Source organism: Corythoichthys intestinalis, chromosome 9 (genome assembly GCF_030265065.1).
Source record: "Corythoichthys intestinalis isolate RoL2023-P3 chromosome 9, ASM3026506v1, whole genome shotgun sequence".
Taxonomy (NCBI): Eukaryota; Metazoa; Chordata; class Actinopteri; order Syngnathiformes; family Syngnathidae; genus Corythoichthys; species Corythoichthys intestinalis.
The window spans coordinates 30,368,738-30,396,169 of record NC_080403.1 but is presented as its reverse complement, the minus strand read 5'-3'; the positions used below and the strand labels follow the sequence as shown (position 1 = coordinate 30,396,169).

General features: G+C 39.0%; 1 protein-coding gene across 1 annotated transcript in view; it reads right to left on the bottom strand.

Moving 5' to 3' along the window:
- The window catches only part of shq1 (SHQ1, H/ACA ribonucleoprotein assembly factor), a 43,847-nt gene extending 18,957 nt beyond the window's left edge, over positions 1-24,890 (bottom strand). The window contains exons 1-11 of the mRNA XM_057846904.1: positions 24,834-24,890; positions 24,074-24,242; positions 23,851-23,915; positions 19,392-19,520; positions 19,161-19,321; positions 18,932-19,044; positions 18,748-18,845; positions 10,755-10,912; positions 10,284-10,337; positions 4,512-4,635; positions 341-461 (exon numbers count right to left, since the gene is read on the bottom strand). Of these exons, the coding sequence (XP_057702887.1) occupies positions 341-461; positions 4,512-4,635; positions 10,284-10,337; positions 10,755-10,912; positions 18,748-18,845; positions 18,932-19,044; positions 19,161-19,321; positions 19,392-19,520; positions 23,851-23,915; positions 24,074-24,216 (1,166 nt within the window). The 5' untranslated portion in view covers positions 24,217-24,242; positions 24,834-24,890. The remainder of the gene's footprint in view (positions 1-340; positions 462-4,511; positions 4,636-10,283; positions 10,338-10,754; positions 10,913-18,747; positions 18,846-18,931; positions 19,045-19,160; positions 19,322-19,391; positions 19,521-23,850; positions 23,916-24,073; positions 24,243-24,833) is intronic.
- Positions 24,891-27,432: the final 2,542 nt, after the last annotated feature.

The following is a 27,432-nucleotide window of genomic DNA, read 5'->3' as shown; positions in this document are numbered from 1 at the left end:
AAAATGATATCTAAGGGTTTAAAAATAATGTTACCGAAGAAGTAAACACTTTACTGTCACTTTAAATCAACTGGCACTTCATTGACAAATAACTACTGTAATCCTCTCTTGAGAGTGATAACGCTTCACATGGGCAGAGTGGCACTACTCCTGGCTATGAAAGTAATTATCTAGGATGGAACACGTTAAAGGTAAAGGATAAAGTTTTCGTATGCATCTTTACTTGCCCCCAAATAAATATGACTTAACCCTCTGGCAGAACCTACTGTCAGGTCATACATACAGAAAACTATGTCTCCATGCATGTTTATGTTACGATGTACAGTATGTCTGAACTTACTTGATCCTCTGAATCCAGATACAGTAGTCTGTAATGTATAGATCGTTGAGTATGTAGGCTGGGTCATTCTGTCTGAAAACTTTGTGAATATCAAGCAGGCATTTGAGGACGCAGGCTCTCCCTAGACACAGGAACATAATGTAGCATGCAAATGAAAACATTCTTATTCTTTACAACGCACTCGCTGCCGATAGAAATGAGACACATCTACAGACCTTGAAGCCTGTGTTGTATACATCAAAGACCGGGATAAAACATCTGAGCAAAATCCCATTAAGACAAGGGAGTAATTTAATCCAGACATCTTGAAAAGGTTTTGTGGTCAAGAATCTGATTCTCTGAAGGTGTCTGGGTCTGTGGGGGGGTGTGTGCGTGTGTGTGTGTCGGGGGCTAGTTATACAGTGTATCACAAAAGTGAGTACACCCCTTGCATTTCTGCAGATATTTAAGTATATCTTTTCATGGGACGACACTGACAAAATGAGACTTTGACACAATGAAAAGTAGTCTGTGTGCAGTTTATATAATAAGAGTTTATTTATTTTCCCCTCAAAATAACTCAAAATATAGCCATTAATATTTAAACCCCTGACAACAAAAGTGAGTACACCCCTTAGAAACTACATGCCTAAATGTCCAAATTGAGTACTGCTTGTCATTTTCCCTCCAAAATGTCATGTGACTCATTAGTGTTACTAGGTCCAGGTGTGTTCAAATTTGTAGTGCAGCTCTCACACACTCTCATACTGGTCACTGAAAGTTCCAACATGGCACCACATGGCAAAGAACTCTCTGAGGATCTTAAAAGACATATTGTTGCGCTACATGAAGATTGCCAAGGCTACAAGAAGATTGCCAACAACCTGAAATTGAGCTGCAGCACAGTGGCTACGATCATCCAGCATTTTAAAAGAGCAGGGTCCATTCAGAACAAGCCTCGGGTTGGTCGTCCAAAGAACCTGAGCGCGCGTGATGCACGTCACATCCAAATTTCACTTTCTTTGAAAGATCGTCGCAGGAGTGCTGTCAGCATTGCTGCAGAGATTGAAGAGGTGTGGGGTCAGCCTGTTAGTGCTCAGACCATACGCCGCACTCAACATCAAATTGGTGTGCATGGCTGTCACCCCAGGAGGAAGCCTCTTCTGAAGACGGTACACAAGAAAGCCCGCAAACAGTTTGCTGAAGACATGTCAACAAAGCACATGGATTACTGGAACCATGTCCTATGGTCTGATGAGACGAAGATTAATTTGTTTGGTTCCGATGGTCTCAAGCATGGCGGCGACCAGATGAGGAATACAAAGATAAGTGTGTCATGCCTACAGTCAAGCATGGTGGTGTGAATGTCATGATCTGGGGCTGCGTGAGTGATACAGGTGTTGGAGAGTTACATTCCATTGAGGGAAACATGAACTCCAACATGTACTGTGAAATACTGCAGCAGAACATGATCCCCTCCCTCCAGAAACTGGGTCGCAGGGCAGTGTTCCAGCTTGACAATGACCCCAAACACACCTCCAAGATGACGACTGCTTTACTGAAGAGGCTGAGGGTAAAGGTGTTGGACTGGCCAAGCATGTCTCCAGACTTGAACCCAATTGAACATCTTTGCGGGATCCTCAAGCAGAAGGTGAAGGTGCGCAAAGTTTCAAATATCCGGCAGCTCCGCGACGTCGTTATGGAGGAGTGGAAAAGCATTCCAGTAGCAACCTGTGAAGCTCTGGTCAACTCCATGCCAAGGAGAGTAAATGCAGTTCTGGATAATAGTGCTGGCCACACAAAATATTGACAGTTGACATGTTGTATGTTAATATTGACAACTTTCACGAAGGGGTGTACTCAATTTTGTTGCCAGGGGTTTAGATATTAATGGCTATATTTTGAGTTATTTTGAAGGGAAAATAAATGAACTATCATATAAGCTGCACACGGACAACTTTTCATTGTGTCATAGTGTCATTTTGTCTGTGTTGTCTCATGACAAGATAAACCGGTACTTAAATATCTGCAGAAATGCGAGGGATGTACTCACTTTTGTGATACACTGTAGCACCAAATATTTGGAGATGTCATGGCCTGTCCTTGCTGTTGCATACTGCTTGCCTTCAATTAGCCCTGCCTGTTCTCAGTCCACCCCATCATGGACCAGCCAATAGCAATGCTTTCACGTTACAATTAACCTGTGTACTTAAAGCCCTATTTTTCAGTTCCACTCTGTCAGACCGTCTGCGAAGCCAGCCCCACTGCTACCTTCTCTCCTGTCCCGGTATCTTGACTTGCATTCTGTTTTTGGAACCCTAAATTATGCCTAGCCCTTATAAGTACTGCCGTCTTCTCGTCACTTGCCCTGCTGTTCCCCTTCAATAAAAAAAAAAAAAAAAAAAAAAAAAAAAAAAAAAAAAAAAACAACTATCTACTATCTAAATGTGATATTGGTGGTCCTCCTCCGTCTGGTCCGTGACCTGAGAATTTTTCAGTTTATATAATGTGCAGGAATAGCCCTTGTATTACAGTTTGCAAATGTGCCATCAAACTAAATTACTCGTAACTAACATTAAAATAAGTATTACAATGTTTATTTGCAGTACACAGACATTTCTCCCAATTTCTCCAACAGTTCAGGAAACATGCCATCACCTTGTCTTGGAAGAAACATAAATACCATAGCAAACATTTTTAACGCCGTCCTGCTCAAAATGTCACATAAGGAGGGATACTCAAGCTACTACTAATGATTGAAGATTATTTTTGCTTTAATTCTTGTTAAATTGCCAAAGCATTTTCCTTTAATCATTTACAAAAAATAGCTTCGTGACATAGCCAACAATTTGCTGGGGGGAAATAGAAATGCCATTCTCCACCCATGGACTTCACTATCAGTTTTACGTAAATATTTCAAGCAAAAGTTACAGTATTGTGACGGCACTCTAGTACTTTTCCGGCATTTGTCTGACTGCAGAGGTTTTTTTTTTAATCACGTTTGCCATACAACCTCAATGTTGCACTGAGCAGATTGGCCATTTGTCGTTACAAAGAAAAGCCACACCTTTTGATCAAATTCTTTGTCAGTGCCTCCGTGCACTGTTCTTCATTGGCGGTCGGTGGACTAGATCTAGGCATTACCGATATACCGTACAGTAACTTAATCCTGCTTATATGTAGAATACATTATTATTTTTTCCCAACAATTTGGAAAACGTACAGGTTGTTCTAAAATGGTTAACACCATTCTAAATGCCCATATCTCGGAAACTACATGATGGATCTTAATGAAACTAAATACACTTTATGTTGAAGGTCGTAAGTTTTATTGGTTAAATCTACAAAGAAAAGTACAAATATTTGTTGGTTCTATGACAGATTTTCATAAATGTTCAATATGAGCGCCGCCTGTGACTCTGCATCGAGTCGGTATTCAAGCTCGTGCCAAACTTGCTGAAATTTCTTGGAATTTTTGGTGCCAAATCCTAATTTGTTTTGTAGTTGGTGCCTTCTTTGCAAAATTTGTGAAGAAGGCACGCTGCACTGTCTTCGGTGACTGAGTCCGAGCATACTCTAACACGCAAAATGCCTCTTCTTTTGAAGTGAATGGCATTTCTTCATCCGAAAAGATAGAAATGCCAAACATTACATACAAAAACTTGAAACGTTTCTACACAAGCTGTGAAAATTTGAGGTCATTCCAACGAAAATTGTCCAAATTATTGGCCTACAAAATGGGGTCAAACATTTGGAACACCCTGTATATTCAATTTTCAAGAATTTTTCAGGTTTTTCATAACCCTTTGGACACTGCTAAATAAAACACTTTGAGTTGCAAAGGTTTCAAACAGTGGTGCAATTTCCAGATTGAGTGTGAACAACATGCATCAAGGTGCTGAGTTAACAGGTGAAGGTGAGAGGAAAAGCAGCTGTTCCCCTAGCTCCCGTGATCAACTTAATTTGATGTCATTTACAAGATTTAAAATCATCAAAGAGCCAATAATCTTTGTATAATCTTGATTTAGAGACTATTCTAAAATATACTACAATATTAAAATCAACACGTTGCTGACTAATCCACATTTGTACAACTTTGTCTCCAAGGAGGTTGAATGGACTATGTCTTACTGAAGCAGAATAAATACAAAGCTTTAAATACTTCGAACACTATAGAGCACTCAAGAGTTACCTGACTGTAACACCGCAACTGTGTCAGAAACAGCAGCAGATACCATGCCAAAGTGTCGGTAGAGTGGATAGCATAGCACCCTTCTTCCAAAAGACACCAGGACCTCCTGCAAAGAGCTGTATGTCTGGGGAACAGAAAACAAAACACTCACAAAACATATCCAACACTAAATCACATCACAATACAAATAGCAATAAACACTGGTTGCGCCAGACATTCTGGCTGCAGGGCTTTTCTTACTCTACACAGAATCCTATTGGTGTTCATCACAGTCGGTGGCGTGCTAATTACTTTTAACAATCCTCCTCCATTTATTAAGCTGACAAATAGGTACATCAAACTCCACCACTTCCACACAGGCCTCCTAATTGCTGCTCGTCTTTCAACATTGCATTCACACTCATCCACACGTAGATTGCTCCAGTAATGGTAGCAACGCCAGGAGATTTTATCTCTTGTATTATTCTCCTTCATCGAGGCCTATTAAGGGGGCACTATGAGCTTGGACATGAGTGTCATCAGAGATCATTCTCTCCGTCTGGCTTGTTCAGCAGGAGTGTAAATAAGGTCTGCTGCTGCAGGCATGGAACTCGGTCACACCAGGAGTCTACTAAGTACAAATGCAGCAGATGGGGATTTGGGGTGAACTGGGAGATAAGTGTATAGATAAGATAATCCTTTAATGATTCCCAGAGGAGGCAAAGAATGAAAGGGAAAAAAAGAATGAAATGCCAGAAAGGGAAAAACATGGCCTGTGTAGAAAAGGAAGCAACATATAAGTGCATATAAATAAACAGCTCAGGAACAGAATGGGGTAAGGAAGTGGTGCTTGGCACTGAAGAATGTGAGTGACTGATGAGTAGCCAGTTGGGGGCTGTTTTCTCTGGTGTCACTACAAAGGGAGATCTACTGCCCTTGCAATGGTCAATGGAAAATATAGCCTTTTTGCCTTCACAAAAAAATAGGTAAGGTGTTATCAGAGGTGGGGAGAGAAGCCAAAAATTTTACTCAAGTAAGAGTAGTGTTACTTCAAAATAATATTACTCAAGTAAAAGTAGTCATCCAAAAAATGGACTCAAGTACAAGTAAAAAAGTATCCCGTGAAAAGAATACTCAAGTAATGAGTAACTTTTTTTTCTTTTTTTTTTAAACAATGGTATTTTTTTCTCTCAGCATAAACTTATCTATATGAAGTGTTTCTATAATGATACTGTATAATAACCCAGTACATAACCACATCAAGCCAAAGAAATACACACAAAAAAAATCATTAAATTCCAGCTAGAGAAAAAAAAAAAAGAAATGAAGCATTATTCGTCCATTATTCGCATGCATGAGTGAAGAAAATGGTTATTGGTTTGAATGGTGAATGGTTCCTTCATAGTTACTATTATAAAATTAAAAGGATCATCGCTCTGGTTTTCCGTGGTCAATCGTGCCAAATAAAAACTGGTAGAGAGGTTTAAATCCGTGCTTTCGAGTCATGTTGAGGGCAGCGCTATATGTGAAATACTTCATTTATTACGGCACTTTAAAAACGCAACGTGATTGAAGAGTTTGGCGTGATCATAGAACAGCAAGCTTGCGTCTGATTGGTGTAATGGAGTCATGTGATTATTGTTATGATGTCTCATTGGTGAAATTAGTAGCGCTATTCTTGGCATCGCTTGCAAAAAAAAACAAAAAAAAAAAACAAATCTAATATGTAGAATAAAGAGGAAAAATGTAACGACTCTTGTGTAGCCCAAAGTAGCGGAGTAAGAGTAGCGTTTTTTCTTCACAAATCTACTATAGGTGGTCCGATAATAAAAATTATGATGTCATCCCAATAAATACAATAACATTATTAATAGGCCCAATAATATACAGTATAATATTTTTGGCACGGTGTCGGTGGATTGGGATGTGTGTGTTCGTTTCCACTCCTGTTTTGCCAGTTCAATGTATCAGTGACTGTGTGAGGTGTAGGAAGAGGGAGCTGTGCCACAAATCAAGCGCTCCCTTTTGTGACGTAACGCTCAAACGACGGCAGTCTGCAGCATAGTGTCGGTAGTGTGGGATTTTTTCCCCCAAGTTATCAGTTGAAAACGCTACACTCGCAATTTGTCACAAATGCAAAGCCAAAGTTCCACGAGGATGGAAAAAAGTGTCGAGCTACAACACATCTTAATAAGCCACTTAAAAGATGACAGTCACGTCGATGGTGTTTTTTTAAAAGAGTATTAGGACGCGCGAGCTGCGAATGAAGCTCCCCATCCAATTCCAAAGCAAGCTTAGAAAGCCAGGGTTGTACAATTTAACGAGGTCTTTGAAAAGTTTCGCAAAGATGACCGAGGGCTATAGCGATCACAAACATGATCACAGAAATGATAGCACTAGACAACGAATCCTTTTCCCTTGTCGAAGACAAAAGATTCAGACGGGTACTTCATCAGTAGGAGCCCAGGTTCATCATTCCAAGCCGAATGTTTACCAGCAAAGTATGATGAGATTGCCACACGCTTCCATACTTTGATCGGCAACCATGCACGGCATGCAAGTTTCACCATGGACATGCAAGTTTCACCATGGACATATGGATGTGTAATGTTAGTCCTGTCAGCAAGTGGCCAGACAAGGATTTCGTACTGTGCAGAGAAGAAACCTCATGCTTTATTGAAAATTGGTTCCCTCACTGGCGTTTATATGGCTTATTATAAGGTAGTACTTCTCAAATAGTGGGGCGCGCCCCCCCAGGGGGGCGCAGAGTGATGCCAGGGGTGGCGCGTGTGACCTCGGGGCACATGCTTTTTTTTTTTTTTTGCCGTACTAGAATAAAGTGTACTTGCACATCCACTCAGTGGGTGGCAGTGGTGCTCTCGTTTTCAAAGTGCGCGCAGTATTTTTGAAGTAAGCAAGAGCACACGGAAGAGACTCTTGAAGAGCTGGAGAGCTGTGCGCCGTTTTCGAAAGCCGTTTTCCGGCCGGACTGATGCAGCGACCCACTGTCTTCTCCGGTTATCACATGTCCGCCCAAGAAGTGCCATTTTCGGCTTGGGATCGTCACGACGACCGCCCTCACCTACGGTTCTCCCTCGGCCGCCGAGAATGCGCTTTTTTCGGGCCGTTTGCCTTTTGGCTTTGGCATTTAATACAGTGGTAGATGAGGAAAGACCAATGTTTACTGTGTCTAAAAATGATTATAGCGGACAGCCGGAAGCCAAATCAATTAAGACGCCACTTAAAGATATTAGACCCCAATCTCATTGATAAGCCGCTTGGTTGTTTTTCAGCGAAAACGTGCCGAATATTGCCAACAATCGTCCCGCTTTGTCAGTGTCAGTGCAAAATAACCCCACACCATTGCAAACTGGAGGTGAACTGCGAGCAGCGAAAATAAAAACTGTCCTTCTGACCAAAGACACCTTTTTTTCCCTCTTCTATTCAGTTTTTTTTCCCGTCAAGTTTTTTTGGCATATTGTCCTCATGAGTTCATGTTTCTAATCAATTTGAATTTTTTATTATTCACTGATTTTATTTTTCAGTATCAAATGGTCAAAAATTTACCTTGAGTGTATTTTTACAGTTTGGATGTGACTTTTTTTTTTTTTTTTTTAATTCAAGCAAATTGATGCGCGTTAAGTGTTTTCTGTTACAAACAAAACAATGTTAATAAAGTTATACTTTATAAGTTGATCTCTGTTATTTTCTCTAATAGAAAAAAAAAGGATACAATGTGAGGCAGAGGTGTACTTATAGTAATATTATAGACAAATGATACTATTTACAGTGGCGGCAGAGTTTGGGGGGGCGCGAAACATTTACGTCTTCCTTGGGGGGGCGTAACAGAAAATAAGTGAGAAGCACTGTCATAAGGCAAGCCATTAATCCTTTTTGTTCTACCAAATTTTTGGATAATGAGGAATGAGGGGTGAACCTTACTATATCATGTTAGCATTTTACAGTGTTAGTTATAAGTTAGTAAGTTATTGAAAGGCCTGTTGGTTATTGATAGGCTTGCTGTCCTGTAATTGACAGGTAAAGAAAGTTGTTTCATGGACCAAGACCACAAGTCTCCTCTGCTGTAGCAACAAATGTGTTTAACTGATGACAAAGCACAATACCTATTGGGTTTAGAGCCTAGTTCGGGCCTAAAAAATCCAGCCCGACCCGACACGGCCCGCTGGTATTGAGGCCCGACCCGGCCCGAGCTCAATCACTTAACTAGATTTGCAGGCCCGAGCCCGAAAAACCCGATTTTTTTATTTTTTATTTTTTTTTGAGTGACGCGGAAAAAACGCAGCAGCAGCAGCATTTTTATTTCTTCGAGTTGGCAGAAAAAAACGCAAGTTTTCTTAATGTTTAAATAATCTACATATTTTTTTGAGAATTATCAAAGCATTCACACAACGAAATAACGCTGGGAAAGTTTGTTAAACATATTTCTGAGTGTGTGGGATATTGTTCTCACATGGATGCGCCTCTCTGACAAGGAGAGGGAACAGCAGCAAAAAAAAATAAAACTACAAATGCTTTGAAATAACATTCTTTATTGTAACGACAACAATACCAAAATAAAAAATAAAAATGAAATAAAAGCTTTAAACTGCGGGCTGGCCTTGACTGCAGTCGGCAACTTGCGGCCCCCGCCTCATGTCTTGCTCTTTACAAAGGATAATAAAGATGTTTGAGCAGTTTCTTTTTTGCCCGCACAGCTTTTAAGATGCCTGCTCAGCGTCGAAGTGCCAGTCTTTTTGCTGTCGTACGAGAGCAATGTGCCGCACTTGTTACATTCGACGAAGCCGACACAGTTTTTTGTTGCATCTTCCACGATCAAATGAAATTCTTTCCACACCTCACTCCTACCGGTGCATTCTTGCCTCTTCCATTCCCCAGTCTTCAGTTTGTTTTTAGCTTCTTTCTGCTCCGTATTGGAAAAGTACCAAGAGGATGAGTTGTGTACACTCGGTGCAGAGAGGGAGAAAATGAAAATGAGGGCGGCGCCTCAGCCGTGCGCAAACGGTACAGCGGGAGGACAAGAAGAAAAAGCGGCCGGCGCCACGGCGTTCGTGCACACGCACAAGCAAAAGCGCAATACAGAGAGCCTGCTCTCCACTTTTTTTTTTTTTTTTAAATAATTTATTAGTCCGGCATGGCGGCCCGACCCGACCTGACCCGAACGTGAATGCTTAAAATGTGGGCTTCGGGTTCGGGCACAAAATCTAACCTCTAAATGGGTTTATGTTTTAGTTCAGTGGTCATTGTTCAGCGAACACCTCTTCACTGACATTGACTAATTGATTTTGATTGACTCAAATTATATTTATTTGAAAAAAAAAAATATTGGCACTTTAAGTTGAGACTGTTCTTGTCTTTGTTTTGTTCATTAAAATACTGTTCATGTCATCATGAAAAAAAAACTGGTTAGGTCAAAGGCAAATCTATGTTGAATCCACCACTAGTTTTTTTAACCTCCAGGTGTTCAAAAACTCAGGTGAATATATATTTTAAAATGATATATTTATTATCAGTTATCGATATCAGTTTAAAAAATTATTGTGCACACTTAAAATCTACTTAAGTAAAAGTATGGCTTAGTAAAACTACACTTAGAAGTATATTTTTCTCAAAAAGTTACTCAAGTAAATGTAACTGAGTATATGTAACATGTTACTATCCACCTCTGGGTGTTATGGCAAAGTTAAGATTTTGTGGAAAAAATGTTTTAATGTCTCAGCAATCATACAAAAGCTTTTGCAACTGGGTTTATAGTTACTTTAAGGTAAAAAGTACCTCAAGCCAACACAATGTTGCACTCAGTTTTCTGATTGTCCACGGTGACTCCACCTGCATAAATGAAAGACACCAATGGAAATTAACAAACAAAAAAACAAAAAAAACAACAACAACAAAAAATAGACCATATCAGTGTAGTCTATTCTATTACTATATTTTGACATATTGTATTTTACAAAATACAATACATAGCCTATGTGGAGTGTAATGGGATTCACAAAGTATCAACGAAGACCACAACATTAGAATTCTTCAATCCGGATAGAATTCGGGTTCAATGAATCTTTTACGGGTAAAGTTTTGTGACCTTTAAGGAGTTTCAAAAACCGGCATTGAATGAGCACTCAGATATGTTCTAAAGAACTTCAATGAAAAGAAAAAGAGGTGTTATGGATTTGAGAAAACAACACCCTCCAAGGCTAAGTGCTTCTCAGAAAAAGAGTTGCCTCTTCACACTTAGTCACTTACATTGTGTTCTCCTTCTGTAGAGCGCACTTCATAGGAGTAAGCCAGTATAATGTCAACCAGGCTGAGACACACTTGGTAACGTGAAGTCTTGTTGAGCAGGTATGATTGGTTGTTGAATTTTCTCAGCTGCTCTTTCTCCTCATCGTTGAACAATATAACTGCATGATATATTACAAAGGTATTAAAAACAGTCAGAAAATGACATATGACACAGATGAAAACCGCAAACAACTAAGAGAAAAACATTGGATTATTCTGCGGTTTGCCCGTGAAAAGTGGTCGAAAACATCTGCTTAGGAAGGCAGAATTCAGAATTCTAAATTTTTTTATATTAAATTGAATTGAAGTTTTTGAAGTGACCGCCTCAAAACGGTATGGAACAAAAGTCTGGGAGCTGTGGGGACACATGGTTTTGTTACTAATATTAATGTTTGTGTGTGTTTTAACTTTCAAAGTATCATCAAGCATATTTGGGATTCTTGGAGCATAAATAAGGCAAGCAAATATACTATATGACTTCAAAGCACTGACCTCTTGCTACCTGATTAAAATAAAAATGTTACTGGTAATGCTTGTGAACTGAAGTCAGTGCAGGTTCTATGGAACACAACTTACTGTTTACAAATTTATAAATTGTACATCACCCGTTTGTTGCAGATCTATTCACATTTGACCTGAATGCCTTTTGCTCTTAAACCTTACATTTTGAGCCAACTGGGAAAAAATGGCTTTGCTAAACTACTTTCTCCTTACTTCATCAAGAGAACAAGTACGTAAGAGTTATACGTTACATGTGTACGCAGTAAATATGCTTAGACAGCTAGGATTGGACCATTGCATCTTTGGCACTCATCCGTAAAATGGTGAAATTATTCAAATGAATGAAAGGAACATACAGTAATGAAAGGAAGTTTGTGTTTATTAGGGTTAGGGTTAGAAATGAATGAAAAGAACATACAGTAATGAAAGGAAGTTTGTGTGCATTATTAGCAAGACAATGTCATGACAGTGTGTAAAAATTATGAAAATTCCGGAGAATGCCAAAAATATGCATCTCTAATAAGTGTACATTACATGTACACAGAGGCACTTCCTCTCTGACTCAAGAGGTAACGCAGCACTGCTGAGATGGAGATTCTTGCTGCATTACGTTAGCTCTCTGTAGATGCTACCTGACTCCATCCTCAGTATGTCTGACACAACATCACAAGTATCCACATCTGTTTGCACTCTTCTTCAAGCACTTTAGACATGGTGGAGAGTAGTGTGAACACAATAAAACATTGCAAGCAAGTCTTCAACATTATCTTAGTCGCACAGCTGTCAAGAAGAAAGTAGGTTTGATGTTTTTTTCCCCGGTAAATGAACGGCACTGTAAAAACTAAATGTTAAAAGGGAAAACTGCTGGCCATAAGATCTCAAAAAGCTTGTAAATGTGTTTAAACTTCTATAGTGGTTTTCTACCTTCAAGGTACTCAAAGCACTTTGACACTACAGTGCCCACCATAATTATTGGATTTATAATAATTATGTGTTTTTTTAGCTTCTAATATGATTTTTTTTCTAAATAATATGGGACCTTAATGGAAAAAAAGAGAAAAAACTTTCAATACAAGTGCATTTATTCAGTGGGGAAAAAAATCCCACATAAAGAAATAATTATTTGACATCAAATAATGTGTGTCACAATTATTAGCACCCCTGGTGTTAATACTTTGTACAACCCCCTTTTGCCAACAAGACAGCACCTAATCTTCTCCTATAATGTTTCACAAGATGGGAAAAGACAGAAAGAGGGATCTTCTGCCATTCCTCTTTGCAGAATCTCTCTAAATCATCCAGAGACCTGGGTCCTCTCCTCTGTACTCTCCTCTTCAGCTCACCCCACAGGTTTTCAATGGGGTTGAGGTCTGGGGATTGAGATGGCCATGGGAGGAGCTTGATTTTGTGTCTGGTGAACCATTTCTGTGTAGATTTGGCCATATGTTTAGGGTCATTGTCTTGCTGAAAGACCCAGTGACGACCCATCTTCAGCTTTCGGGCAGAGGGCAACAGATTTTGATTTAAAATGTCCTGATATTTCAAAGCATTCATGATGCCATGCACCCTAACAAGGTTCCAAGGGCCTTTGGAAGCGAAACAGCCCCACAGCATCACTGACCCACCCCCATACTTCACAGTGGGTATGAGGTGCTGTCTACACGCCAACAAGCTGTTTGGGCGGCATGCACGGAGAAAACCTTTCCTCACTCACAATCATAAACGCAAACGTCTGGAGTTCGCCAAGCGGTATTGGGGCTTCAACTGGGAACGTGTGCTTTAGTCAGATGAGACCAAGATTGAGCTTTTTGGCAACAAACACTCTAAGTGGGTCTGGCGTGCCACGGAAGATGCGCATGCTGAAAAGCACCTTATGAGAAGTTAAAAAACACATAATTATTATAAATCCAATAATTATGGAGGGCACTGTATTTCCTCATTTACCTACAGATGACGCAGCATCTTTAAGACTCCAGCGAAGCTTGGTGAGAGCTAATTGGTAAACCTTTCTTGGCGAGACCGCCCTTCAAGAAGTACCCCAACAGCACAGCGACGTCCTAAGTTGCGACAACAACATCTAAAGAACTGTAGTCCTCTAATATTTCAGTTCAGGCCAGCTGCCTAAAATGTGGATGTAAAAAAGATTAATTCATTCATATTTGTTTAACTAATGTTATTGTTAAATGTGAAGATTTTCATATAATTTTGGGACAATTTGTAGTGCAAGTGGAGCATACTGGATAGATTTACTCTCTCAAAATCCTGTATGCATGGTTATTTTTGTCATATGGAGCACATGAATTCTAATGAGCAATAACTCACACTCTACAAGGCCTTCAACTGATTGGAAATTAATTTCCAACTAATTCCTCCATTTGGAGAGGCAGTCTGTCTCTTCAGTGCTCACCACATGTCCAGATGGCCTAATAGCATCTAGTAAATATGCTTTGTCAAAAATACCACTGAGTGTGTCAAAACATTGCTCTGAGTTGATAAATGAGAGTCAAAATGTGACCTTGGTAGTTCAAATATAGCTAATGTAAATGCAAAAATAGTTGTCAAATCTTTATGTACTTTTTTTTTTTAGATTGATTGAATTAGATTGTACAGTGGTCAGTATAAATTTGGTTAAAACGTCAGACTTTTCAAAGTGGCATCTAAATCTAGCCATAACAAGCTTCAGTAGGTAGAAGAGGCCAAGCTGTCAGGTCCATTTAGCTTGCAGCAGTGTATGAATATGGGCCTCCAGTCGACAGCTGGGGTCTGTCAGTGTGATGGCCCTGACACTGGAGCACACAAAGGGCCTACTTTCTACTTCATTAGCACTTGTGTCCGCATCCATCTGTCAGGTGACATATCTATCAGTCATAGCATCACTTAAAAAGGGCTGATAGGATTCTAAAAACCACCAAAAAGGTATTGGTGTTGTTTTAGTATATAAATGAAACATTAAAGTCATGAGCATCCTCTCTGATGACAAAATGTGAAATTCAGACGGATATTCTAAAGTCTTGCTATACAAACTGTCAATCGAGCCATTCAAAGAAGGCAGGGTTTGGTGAGCAGCAGAGTTTGCCTGATAGTGTTTGCACTTAAAACCAAACAAACTGTCCTAGCAGAGCAACCAACTGAGAATGTGGATACATTCTGAATGCAGTTCTAAGTTAAACTTAATGCATTGTGTTTTGCTGCCCACCTGTGTTCATGCTCGTAGAGAAGGTGCCTCTGACACAGCTCAAAGCGCCACCTGTGATAAAGTTATCTGCTTAATCTAAATCCTCTCTCAAGCATGCAGCGGTCATGCACTACGTCTAAGCCGGTGCTGTGAGCCGTGTGCCTCTCAAAAGCATTCTGGAATTATCAGGCTGTGAGATGAGCTGGATGGCACAATTAAACAGACTAATGCGAATGCCTTTACAAGCGATCATGTTTGTGTAAAACAGCTGAGAAACGAAATGAAGTCAAAAGCTTTCGAAGAGTTCATATCTTTTCTTAATGAGCCGCTCATTGTGAGATGGATAGGAAGTGATTATAAAAGTACTTCTAACTTGGTTAGGAAGCAAGTTACTGAAAATCTATAATCCCTTTCGTGGCTGTCACATTCAAACGTCACAGAAGCATTTCTTTAACTATGCCAGAAGGCATTACAGTGAAGCAGTGATAGAGTGAGGTCCAAGTTCAATCTCTTATAAAAGGCAAGTGTCATTCGTACTGAAGTGCCCTGGGGCATTTCAGACCATGTAGCTTTATAGCCGACAAGACTGAGCTTTGACCCTCCTCTAGAGGGGGACTGTAAGTAGACTGATTTGTCCTTCGGGTATTAATATATTGTCTGAGAACAATGTTAGCACTCTGTTGAAGGGATCCCCCACCAGTGATATTCATTTAAGTGTTGTACCTACAATAAAAGCACCGCTGTATGTCAGAGCAGAGCTCGAAGTTTACCGCTTACTGATCGCTCCAGGCAACTTAGAACAAAAAAATTTTTACAGGCAAATAACAAAACAAGTTATAATAAGAAATACCGTTTTTGTGCACATGGTGTAGTGATGCAAACATTTACATTTTTTTTATATTTACATTTACTCGTAATGCCAATGTTTGTCAATTTTTTTTTCTAATATCATTCAATCAGGATTTTGAAACAATTTTTATGCTATCATCAAGCCAAAGTTGTGTTGATAAAACATGGAATCACTGTATTTTTCGATTGTATTGAGAATTGAACTACTATGAGTCTCACAACATCTAGAGCAGGGGTTGCGAACCTATGTCATATATTGCTCTTTTGATGAGCGCATATGGCTCTCTGCCAACCCGTCATTTTAAATGTGGAACTCGCCGGCTCGCTTGACATGAACCGGCTATGATGGGCTGATGGCGCATTCGCATATTAATCTTCAAATGTGCGTAGCAAAAATATGCTTCAAGTCGGGTCGCACGGAGATGGGCGAGATCGCCTCGTGCGCTAAGTCACCACTCGGCAGGCGGCGGGGTCGGCCCCTCCCGACTTGATGCCGAGCGAATTGGAGTATATAAAAAAATATATAGGGAAAAATTAAACGACGATAGGGAACCGCGTGGTACCCCAAGTCACACAGGCGCTTCACTTTCGTGACTTTTTGGACTGTCAAATTGTCACCATTTCCAGGAGAGCGAGACTCACAAAACGACCGCCCCGAAAGGCTCCGCTTATCTCAGCCACTGTTACTGACACATCCCCCTGGTCGTCCCCGATTGTGGTTTCCTATTCCAAGAAATATACGCGGCACCACACCATGTTTCGATTTGTTATTTTCTTTGTGGTGAGTGCACAACTGTGCAACAATTGTAACAACCCAAGTAACGATGTTAGACTTTCCATGTCGTTTTCTCAAGATTTATTTCAAATCGCAACTCAGCGACTGCTCATAAAAGCAGAGCGTGACCACCCTCTGCCTCCCGTGTAATTCATTCAAATGCATTCACGAAAGAAACAGTACTTACAAAACGGACTCGGAAAGGCTGGCAAAAGAACATAGAATATACAGTGTGTGTTTATATTAGTGGTGGGACTCGATTAAAATTTTTAATCGAGTTAATTACAGGGTCTGTAATTAATTAATCGAAATTAATCGCATTCTAATTGAAAACCATATATTGATAAAACAAATCGTGTTCTCAATAAAAAAGCCTTTTTGAGCTTAACAACAAATTTATTACTTTTAATATGTAATGTCATCAGCATACAATTGGTCAAAGTGCTAATACAGCTATTCAGGTTTAAAGTGTTTCAGGCACCCGGATTATTTATGTTCTTTGAAAACATTTTTCTTTAGATAGTTACTGTTTTTTAACTGTATACATAACTACTTTTCAGTAGTTACAAGATAAAACTATGAGGCATAAAATATTGTCAAATATTTTCTTTCAAATAGTGAAATGTAAACACTGATAATTAAACTGCAAGAAAATAACAAAGTGCAACACTTCAACATTAAGTTATTCAACAATCCGTACCAATTGTTGTGACTTTTCATTCAATCTCCCAGGACTCAGCTACCGAAAAAAAACTGGTCTGCACAGTTTACTGTTTAGCGTCTGTCGTTGGCTTTTTGCACAGTCAGGACGAAAGACGCCAAATGCCATTCATTGTTGACGACTTGTATTGTATGTGCGGTCACTCCGAGATAGTTAGAATTGCTCAAGAAAGTCCAGTGGTCCCGTGTCAAACCAACATACTCGACAGACTTCAATCGGTCTTCTTTGGTCTGCTTTTCGTCATCGAATAGCAGCTTGCACAAGCGCCGGCCGAGGCAGCCCGCCGGGTGCAACCGTGACCGCCAAGCCGGCCGCACCGGGACCCTCGCCGCCGCCGCGCCCTGGTTAAAGGGCGGGCGGGAAGAGGGGGACGAGGAAGGCGCGCGGCCGCGTCGGCAGCTTGCACAAAACAATGCTCTTGTCCGTTGTCCCATCAGGATGCGTTTTATAGGGGAAAACTAGCCCCTAACTGTCCAAATAAAATGTCGCCTCCCATCACTGCTGCTGTTAGCGTTTGTTTGTGTGCGTCAGATTTACCGGCGTACCAGAAACACATGATTAGGAAGGTTCCGCATGCGGACAAATGGAACTGAAACAATTAATTGCGTTAAAATTTTTAACGCGTTAAAAGCTTTATAATTAATTAATCGAAATTAATGCGTTAAAGTCCCAGCCTTAGTTTATATACATACATACACATAGACACACACTGTACGGCTGTTGTGGAATCACATTTTAAAATATGTTGGGTTTTGGCTCTCGTTGTATAAAAGGTTCCAGAACCCTGGTTTATATACATACATACACATAGACACACACTGTATGGCTCTTGTGGAGTCACATTTTTAAAAAATGTTTGGTTTTGGCTCTCTATGTCTAAAAAGGTCTCTGACCCCTGATCTAAAGCTTTAAGACGGTGCTTCTCAACTATTAGTAAGCCAAGATACTTTTGGATCAGGAAAATCTCACCTCATACCTAAATATGACGCTCCCATATTTACAAAAAACTTTTTATACTTTATTCAGTTTGTGTGGTATAGTGTAGCTCAACAAAAATCAATTATTCTAAGCTTTTTGGATTTTGAATATGTGTAGCCTCCGCCTGAAAGTGACAATATGCACTGTCGATTGTTGCTGAAAATTTGCACTCTGTGTTATTCTTCACAAATAATGATGAACAATAAATTGGCACGAACAAATACATGTCACATTCATCTGAATTTAAATTCATGTGACTGTGAAAAGACAAACATAGACCACGAGAACTTTGTCAAGTGCTATTCCAGGCCTTCCTTACGGATCACATGACTACACTCAAAGGAGCTTGCTGCTAACCCATCATTAAACACCATTCCCAACACTGTAACGTATTTTTCGGACTATAAGTCACAGTTTTTCTCATAGTTTGGCTGTGGGTACGACTTATATTCCGGAGCGATTTATGTGTGAAATTATTAACACATTATTATATCATTTCACGTGTTATTTGGGGTTTTGGAGTGACACTGATGGTTGGTCAACTTGTTAGCATGTTCTTTATGCTATAGTTATCTGAATAACTCTTAATAGCTATGTTACGTTAATATACCGGCCACGTTCGCATTTCGTTGTTCATGCATCATGTATCATTATCATACTGTACACTTATTCAGCATGTTGTTCTCTATTGTATTTTTAGTTTAAACTGCCATTCAAGATGACATATCTGTTCTATGTGTTGGATTTTATCAAGTATTTTTTTCCCACCAAAAATGCAACTTATACTCAGGTGCGACTTATATATGTTTTTTTCCTGTCGCACCAACCATTTTATGGCTGGTGCGACTTATACTCAGGTTCGACTTATTTTCCGAAAAATACGGTACTTGCAATATAATTTGGAAAAAATGTAATAGTATAGTATATTGGCATAAATAGTTAACAGCAAACATACCAGGCTCTTCTCCATTTTCAGGTGAAGGACAAAGCTTTGTCCACCATGACCTGAATTTCAGTAGTCTCCTTATCTCATCGTCTTCAAACAAATCAGCTCTGCAAAAAACAACAAACACTTCAGCAGAAAGCCAAGATGTGCTGCACAGAAAACAAGTGTGGATCTTTTTCTCAGCTAAACTCACAGGTAATGATCGGGGGAGAAGGCTGAAGCCTCTGCATCCATCCGAGCTTGCCTCCTCTCAGCTAATGTTGTTTTATCTGGGTTTTTGACATCTATCACATCACCGAGTTCTTCCTGTCATAAGGACCACGCAAACTTGCGATTAAATGACTAATTTAAGATCAATCGTTGGATGAAGACAGCTTTACAATATCTGCGCAAAAGTATAAAAGGATGTTATTCAGTTTTACCTGTAATCTAGCAAAAACTCCAGATCTCTTATTGCCAAAGCCATATTTCTGCAGGCCACTTAGCTCCTCTTCAGATCTCTCAATGTACACTTCCTGCTCAACCTGCCAATCAAAATCCTCGTCGTCTTCTACTTCATCATTGCCTGCACTTTCACCGTGATCTTAAAAAAAATTACCAAAAATGAAGTGTAAATGTGTGCTGACTGCCACTGATGTATTGCTGTGACTTACCTGGGCTAATGTCCTCTAACAGAGGCTTTGCCGAGCGGGATCCTCTGGGAGCAAGGAGGCTTGTCAGCATCTGGAGGCCTTCAAAGTGTTCTCCAGCTATTTCTTTGGGGATATGGACAGTAAAGAGACCTGCAAGTTGGACATTGTGTACAGTCATATATTAGTGCTTTATTAGTTCTCCTGGTCAACATCTGCTCAACATAATCTCTCTGTGAATATACGGAGGGTGTGTTTTCTGAATTGTAAAGAGTAAAATATTCTATATGATGACTGTATGAACAAAACAACAATTGCTCATTTGTAGGCTGCAGAAAAACCCTCATTAGAGGAGATTTATTAGCAATTGTCAAAGGATGATTAAAACTAAGCATGTCAACTCGGGTCATGTTCACAAAGGGCCAATGAGGTATCAGTGACAATAAGCCTTGTGTCTACATTTAGTTCACTCCATTACAACTAATTATATGAAAGTCAAAGACAGCTCAAAGTTCCAGGCAGAGAAATCATGAATCAACAATTATTAACATGCTTAATTCCCTCTTTAATGTATTAAAAACAAGAAACCACAAGACCACCTGCAAGTGCGATAAAATACTAGAGCTGTGACAGTCTGCAATTCATAAAGAGCCATTACAAATTATTTCAGTGGCCTTTTAAATGGGATGAAAAAACATGAACACCTTGTTAATTTAGCTAGCTTGATTGACTGAAGTGCACACTAAAGAGGCCTAAGGGAGCAGTTACTGACTGTGACTAGAAACATGACTCAGCATCTTACAGCAACTAGAGGTCCATTTTCCTTTTGCCAATATCTATCATAGAATGAGAGATAGACAGATAGATGAATAAATAAAAACCCTATTGCAAATACATTCACCTGTTACTCTCATTTCTTAAAATGCCAAAACCCCTCAAATAACCATCAATAGCAAAGCCTGAGATTTACCTTAAGCATTGGAATCCATTTGTCCTCGACACCTCTCATGTCAAAATGTTATTTGTAACAAGAGGTGGGTAGCAACACATTACATTTACTCCGATACATTTACTTGAGTAACTTATCGAGAAAAATGTACGTCTAAGAGTAGTTTTACTGAGCCATACCTTTTACTTTTACTAGAGTAGTTTTGTGAAGAAGAAATGCAACTCTTACTCCGCTACTTTGGGCTACGCTGTCGTTACATTTTTCCTCTTTACTCTTCAAATTAGATTTTTTTTTTTTTTTTTTTTTGTTTTGTTTTTTGCCAGAGACTTTAAGTCACCAACAGTGGCTCAATCAGTTTTACCAATGAGACGTCGCAAAAACAATCACATGACTCCATAATACCAATCAGACTCAAGCTTGCCGTTCTATGATCACGCTGACATGTTCACTCACGTGGCATCTTTAAATCGCCGTAAAAAATCAAGTACTGTATTTGACATAGAAGGCCACCGTCAACATGACTCGAAAGCGCGGATTTTAATCTCTCTCCCAGTTTTTATTTGGCACCAATTGATCACGGAAAACCGGTGATATGATTTTTTTTGTTTGTTTCATAAGAGGAACTATGTTTTCTCCACTAGAGGGCACTCATGCTCTTTGGACGAATAATGTCTTTTTTTTTTTCTCTTGCAGGAATTCACTGTTTTTTTTTTTTTAAATTGTATTTCTTAGGCTAAATTTGGTTATGTAATATGTTATAGTACAGTATAATAAGAACAGTTTATAAACATAACTTTGTGCTGAGAAAAAATAAACCATTACAAAAAACATCTTTAGCAGTTACAATGTTACTCATTACTTGAGTATTCTTTTCACCAAATACATTTTTACTTGTACTTGAGTACATTTTTCAATTACTACTTTTACTTCTACTTGAGTAATAGTATTGTGAAGTAACGCTACTCTTACTTGAGTAAGATTTATGGCTACTCTACCCACCTCTGTATACATTTTGATTATGTCAAGTAGTGCTTAATTTGTAAATCATATGGTGCTGGAATGCAAAGTACATATGACAGCGCAGGGATGATGGCAACGTGACATGTCTCGGAACATAGTGTAACAGCCCGAATGGGGAGATAGAAAGGAGAGGAGTGAATGATCGCTTCCTTCACTTTATTGTGGCAACAGTTAAATAACAAATAACAAAAATAACAGTGGACTGCTGCAACATGCGACCGCCAACTTCACTCTCATGCCTCACTCTTCTCCTCACTTCCCGCTACGCCACCACTCTGCTGTCCGATGGCCCCTTCACGGCCCCGCACGCAGTCACGGACATTACATTATGCAGAAAATGGTGCTGAAAACAAAACGCAAATGCCCACTTGCCATGCTGTGGGACTTTCCTTTTCTTTTTTCTTTTCTATGTGCTTTTCTGACTCGTTTCTTGACCCTTTCTTCTTGAAAAAAGACAGTAAATGCAATTGTCATTTTGGCATGTTGAAATACCGTTTGATCCTGGCTGCTTGCTCCCAAGATGCCGCAAATTTCAAGTTTTTTTTTTTTTTTTTTTAAATGTCAGGGGCATGATTTGTTGGTCCAGCTTCTCAGTGCATCAACAAATCTCCGACTCTTTCAAATGACGTTAAATTTTTATAAACAACATGCAATTCTTGGGATTTGTTGTGTAAAGGAATTTATGCATATTATTATTTTATTTTATACTGTAATGTCCTAACTGTGTGTAATATTCTGATATGTTTTCCGAGGCACTCTGAAGTGCACGCAACGTTACTGTTGTTTTGGTCACGGGATGCGGGAGTGCGATAGAGAGGCACAGGCTCTATTTATCGCTCCGCACAGCCAGCCGAGAGCCCCAAGCTGTGTTTGTACTGTTTGCTCCATGTGTTAATAAAGAAACAAAGTTGTCAGCATGTCGTGTGTTCGATACCTGTGTCAACAAAAAGCTAATAACAAGACACTATGCACGATCCGTTTAAGAGACGCTGGGACTGGAGAGCTGTGAGGAGTAGGAGGCGAGGGGGAGACGAGCGAGAAGCAAAAGTTCGAGGTCGAATGTGGCAGCAGTCCACTATTATTTTGTTTATTGTTTTCTTATTGTTGACACAATAAAGTGAAGAACGCTATCAACAACTCCTCTCCTTCTTTACCCTCAACTTTTTTATGTTATTATTATTTTATATGCACGAGAGGTGCCGGATCTGCCAAAATAAGTCCCGGAACACAGTGAGGCCAAAATCAAGAGGTGTCCAAACATGCTCCGGCATGTTTCGGCTCAAATTAACCACTGATGTCAAGGCTTCAAACATCAACATTAGAGGCGTGCGAGATTATTCGCGATTCGGCCGTCGAAGATTCGAGAACGATTCACAAACATCCAAATTCCAATTATTGAATTATGCCAGGTAAAGCGGAAATAAAACACAGTCAGCGTGGTCTTCAGGGCGCAATGAGGAACAGACCGAGAGTAAATATCATGTTCAACTCATGCCGCTAGATAAAAAAAAACAAAAAACAATAATACCTGACTGCAGCCGTCAGCCGCTACAAACAGCGCCCAGTTGCTAGTTGCTACAAACATACGGCAACATACGACTATGGTAGATATCACATATATCTAGAACTAGATGTGAAATGACAGACGACGGCCGTGTTAGATCATATAACAAGAACTAGATGCGAATGACACTTTCCCACGCTAGTAAACAGGCGCCATCTTAAAGCAGTAGACTTCTCTAGAAAGCTTTGCTGTAGTGAACCTAATTACTTTTTATCTAAAAACAAAAAAAAAATTAAATTATCTTTAAATGATGAAACAGTTTTAAAACTTTCACGTCGAAAGTAGACAGAAGGAAAATTATGGAATAACGGGAACAATTTTAACAACTTTAACGGTTGATTCATAACATTAAATTAATTGAATGTAGTTTAAAGCTGCCGATACAGAATGGGGACTTGAGTATTTTATTTACTGTTTTTAACGGTTAACTTGATACTGAAATAGTAGTTTGTTTAGCCTGAGAGGATTTCTGAACATTTTTGGAACTAGTGTACAAAAAATTAAAAGCGTCAATAATTGATTTATAATCGAATCAGAGCCTCTGAATCGTAATCGTAATCGAATCGTTAGGTGCCCCAAAATTCCCACCTCTAATCAACATAGGCCTTGTTTGGTTTTGTCAACTTTGTAAAAAGTCTTTGTCATTTTCCACTAGAATAAAGCAATGCTGAGGTAAATGGTAGAAATTAAATACTGCTTTCCTATGCACGATTGTCATCAACGATTGTCAAGTTGACAAAACTAAAGAGAAAGTGATGACCAATCTTACACCTGCCTGAGCCCCTCACTCCCTTAGTCAGTTCAATTCGTTGAAATATTTTATATCGCATAGGGTGCCCCCCCCCCAAAAAAAAATTCAGCAAAGCTTTAGTTGTATAAACTCCCCTGTAAAACAAGTTAGAATTACTCAACAAAACAGAACCTTTTGATCCAGTTGTGTAATTACATACCTTTTTCAATGTCAAATGTAGCCTTTTCTCTCCCATCTTCCACTACCCTTCCTGGAAGCGTTAACCTTGAAATAAAATGACACGGATGGCAATCACGTATTTGTTTTTCTATACTGAACTTATACAGAGAAATGCAATGACATTTCAATAACATCAAGATTCCATTACAGCGCGGTGATCCAGACCTGGTCTAATCAGTTGCGCATCCATCCAATAAACTCACCGAAGAAAGTAGGGTTTAGCATAGAATTTGACATCTGTTCCATCAATGAAGAGATCAAATTCTGACGTTCTCGTATAAGGAACACGTGCTGAGAGGATCAAGTACTCGGGATCCTGACTCAAGTCAAAGGCAGGCGTTATCATTGTGAATATTTTTCGAAGATGAGGTCCTGCAGAAAGGGACAGGAAAGGATGAGTTCAACGCCTGCGGCTAGAGACCTGCTGACAGTGCGCCCCTGTGTGGTTGACTCTGTGAAATATTTTGGTTTGTCACATGTCTTCTTAGTGTGTCGCCAACATATTTATACAAGTCTGTTGTTTATTTGTCGTATGAATGCATTTAATATAAATATAAGTATTTATTTCGTCTAAAGACTTCTATCACACTACTTCATAAAAACAGGCACATTACGCCCACGCCACCACGAATATACAAATATGTTGATTCACACGGAGGCATGCTGACCGATTTCAACTAAATATCCTGAGCATTTATATCAGTAAGAGTATTGTCGTTAAGTGAAAGCATTATTATCTATGTGCTTGTCAAACTGGACGTGACAGTTATTCTAGAGGAGTTTTGTTTACTCAGACCACGTTGACGCGAACGATTGATTAGCAGGACAGACTAGCTTTAACATGAAACACTTAACATTGCTCTCGTTTAATTGCGTACAGTAGCAGTAAACAATTTTACTTAGGTATTGGTCTGAAATTCATAGAGAGATATATTTAGACATTGAAAATGTGACTGCACTCACCAGAAGCAAACCTCACACAAGCAGCACAGATGAGGCGGCCATTTTTTACCGTAATGGACCGTGTATAAGGTTAGTAAAGAAATCATGCTCACGTTGTTTTAAAATTTCCATTTTCATCTAAATTGCATACCACCGTGAGGCTCGCTGTTTTTTTGAAGATTGTTTAAAACATGAAAGCCTTTTTTTTTTTTTTTTTTTTTGCTCTTCTTGCGTTTTCCACCTTTTCAGTTTATATTGGAATTTATTTTGTTTATAGCCTACCATATTTGCAATCTCAGATTATTAATCTTTTATCTAGAGGCACTTGAGTATGTGGGCAAAGAAATCTTAACTGAAGCCAAAAAATGATAAATCATATTAAGATTTCATCACTCCTTAAGAGATGTGCCTGAAGAACATATAAAATAGCTGAAATGTTATGAAATATTATTAGTTTATTTACTACCAGTTTATCAGTTTGGAAAAACAGTACACTGCATGGGTAATAGTCAGGGGTGAAAGTAGGCTGGAACGGCCCGGAACGCCGTTCTGGCAAGAAGTTTGGCGGAGCGGAACGGTGCTTTGATCCAGAAAATATGACGGCAACTGTCAAAACCCTGCGACACAGGAAAAGAAATCTACTAACGTCCAATTTACATACACAAGTGCTACTAACGAGCAAAATAAAGTGCTTGTGTCGCGTCGTCCGTTTCCACCAATATATATTATTTACTTATTCCACGGACAGCACGGAATTCTCCCAGCGTGTGTCGGATGTGTTGTGTCAGTATGTGCATGCACTCAGCTAGCCGTCCTCCCTGCCTGGGACTCCAGTTGCCAGTTCAATTTGGTGACATACTGATATGTGATCACTGATCAGCATGGATAGTTAGCTCTGATAGGTTCAAATGCACATGTTTTCTGGGACAAAAAAAAAAAAAAAAAAAAAAAAAAAGAACAAGCTTGTTGAATTAATGCGATGAAAAAGGGCAATGCAACCGAAAATTGATCATATCTTTAAGAGAAAGGAAAGAGTTGAAGAGACTTATGTTATTTTCTCCGATGGGGAGGTTCAGAACACCATGTTATTACCCTATAATGCCTGACCCAGAAATAATGAACAGAAAATTCAGATTTTTTTAATTTGAAAACTTTATGTGGTCCTTAAACGTAATTTTTAAAAACACTCAGGTGACTTGAAGTTCCGCTCTGAGACCCCCAATTTGGCCAAATTTCAAAATTGTCCGATATGCACGTGTGATACATCATTGGAAAGCTTAAAGAGATTTTAAGCTTTCCAATAATGTTTTCTGGGGGAAGTAAAATTTTGAACAGGAGGGCATTAAAAAAAGAAAGAAAGAAATTAAACAGCAAAACCCCAACTGGAGGTGAGAGCACACGAAAGCATAATTAAAGACGCCATGATTGTAACGAGATATTATTGCGTACTTACCTCTTTGCGATCCAAAAACTCCATGTAACATGTATCACCGAGTGTCAAGACACAGCTGTGAATGGCCACAGCCTGATTTTTGGGGGCTTTTATGGGTGAAACATGGTAATATAACAAGGGTCGCGATGCAGAAATCGCAGAAATCAAGGAGCGGTCGAGATTTTATTTTTCATATATTTACCCTTTTAAACTTTTTTTTTTTTTGGATCGATTATTTATCATCTAAAATACTGGGGAAAATGCGACAGTAATTAAAAAAATATAATTAAGGGATAGTTATGAAGTAAATATATTGGTGACTTATTTACAGACGCTAATCTTTTCATTGTGACGTAATTTGTTTAAAAGTTTAAAATATGCGAGTGCATAATTTTTTTAAGTCGGTTTTTTTTTTTTTTTTTTAACGAAACATTAGACACCAATTAATGATTCTAAGCTAAAAATGACAGACATTTTGAATAATAAATATAATTACTTACCTTCTTTTTATGGCTAGGTTGAAACAAAAGCGGTTGCGCGCCGTCTGTAAACGGGGGTGTCCAGGGTAAAATGGACAAATTAAAAATAGTTTGGGGGCCTAATGGACCATGAATCTGTTATGGCAACATATACACATATTGTTCTGTCAAACACAGCAGTTATTTTGGCTTACAATACAGCAATTTATTCTAAAGAGGGGTGCAAGAGCAGAAACTGCTTTTTCAGCCTTGTCTGTGTTTTCTGCCATATGTACTAGTATGTTCTCTAATTTGGATCATAAATGATACATTAAGCATTACATGCAGTTCTCGTGCTAAAACAAATATAACTAAAGTTAGATTGAACACAATAAGGTTTTAAACATTTTTTTTTTACTGCAATGAGGTCTAGAAATGCTTGACTCAAATGTGATACATTTGGCAGTATAGTTTATGTGCACTTTGGACTTATTTTTGTAAATTTACTTATGTTAGTCTACTTATTTCCTTTTAATACAAAAAGGTCCATGTTTGTTTCCATTTCATTGTGCATAATGTAAGTCATTTATACTTATTTTGTTCATGTATGTTATTTTAAAATACAAATTTGAAGGAAAATCAGTTTCTCCTGTATGCCTTGTTACAGTAAGTGTAGTGCAGTAGCCTAATGCATGTGTAAAATCTGATTTATTTATTTATTTATTTATTT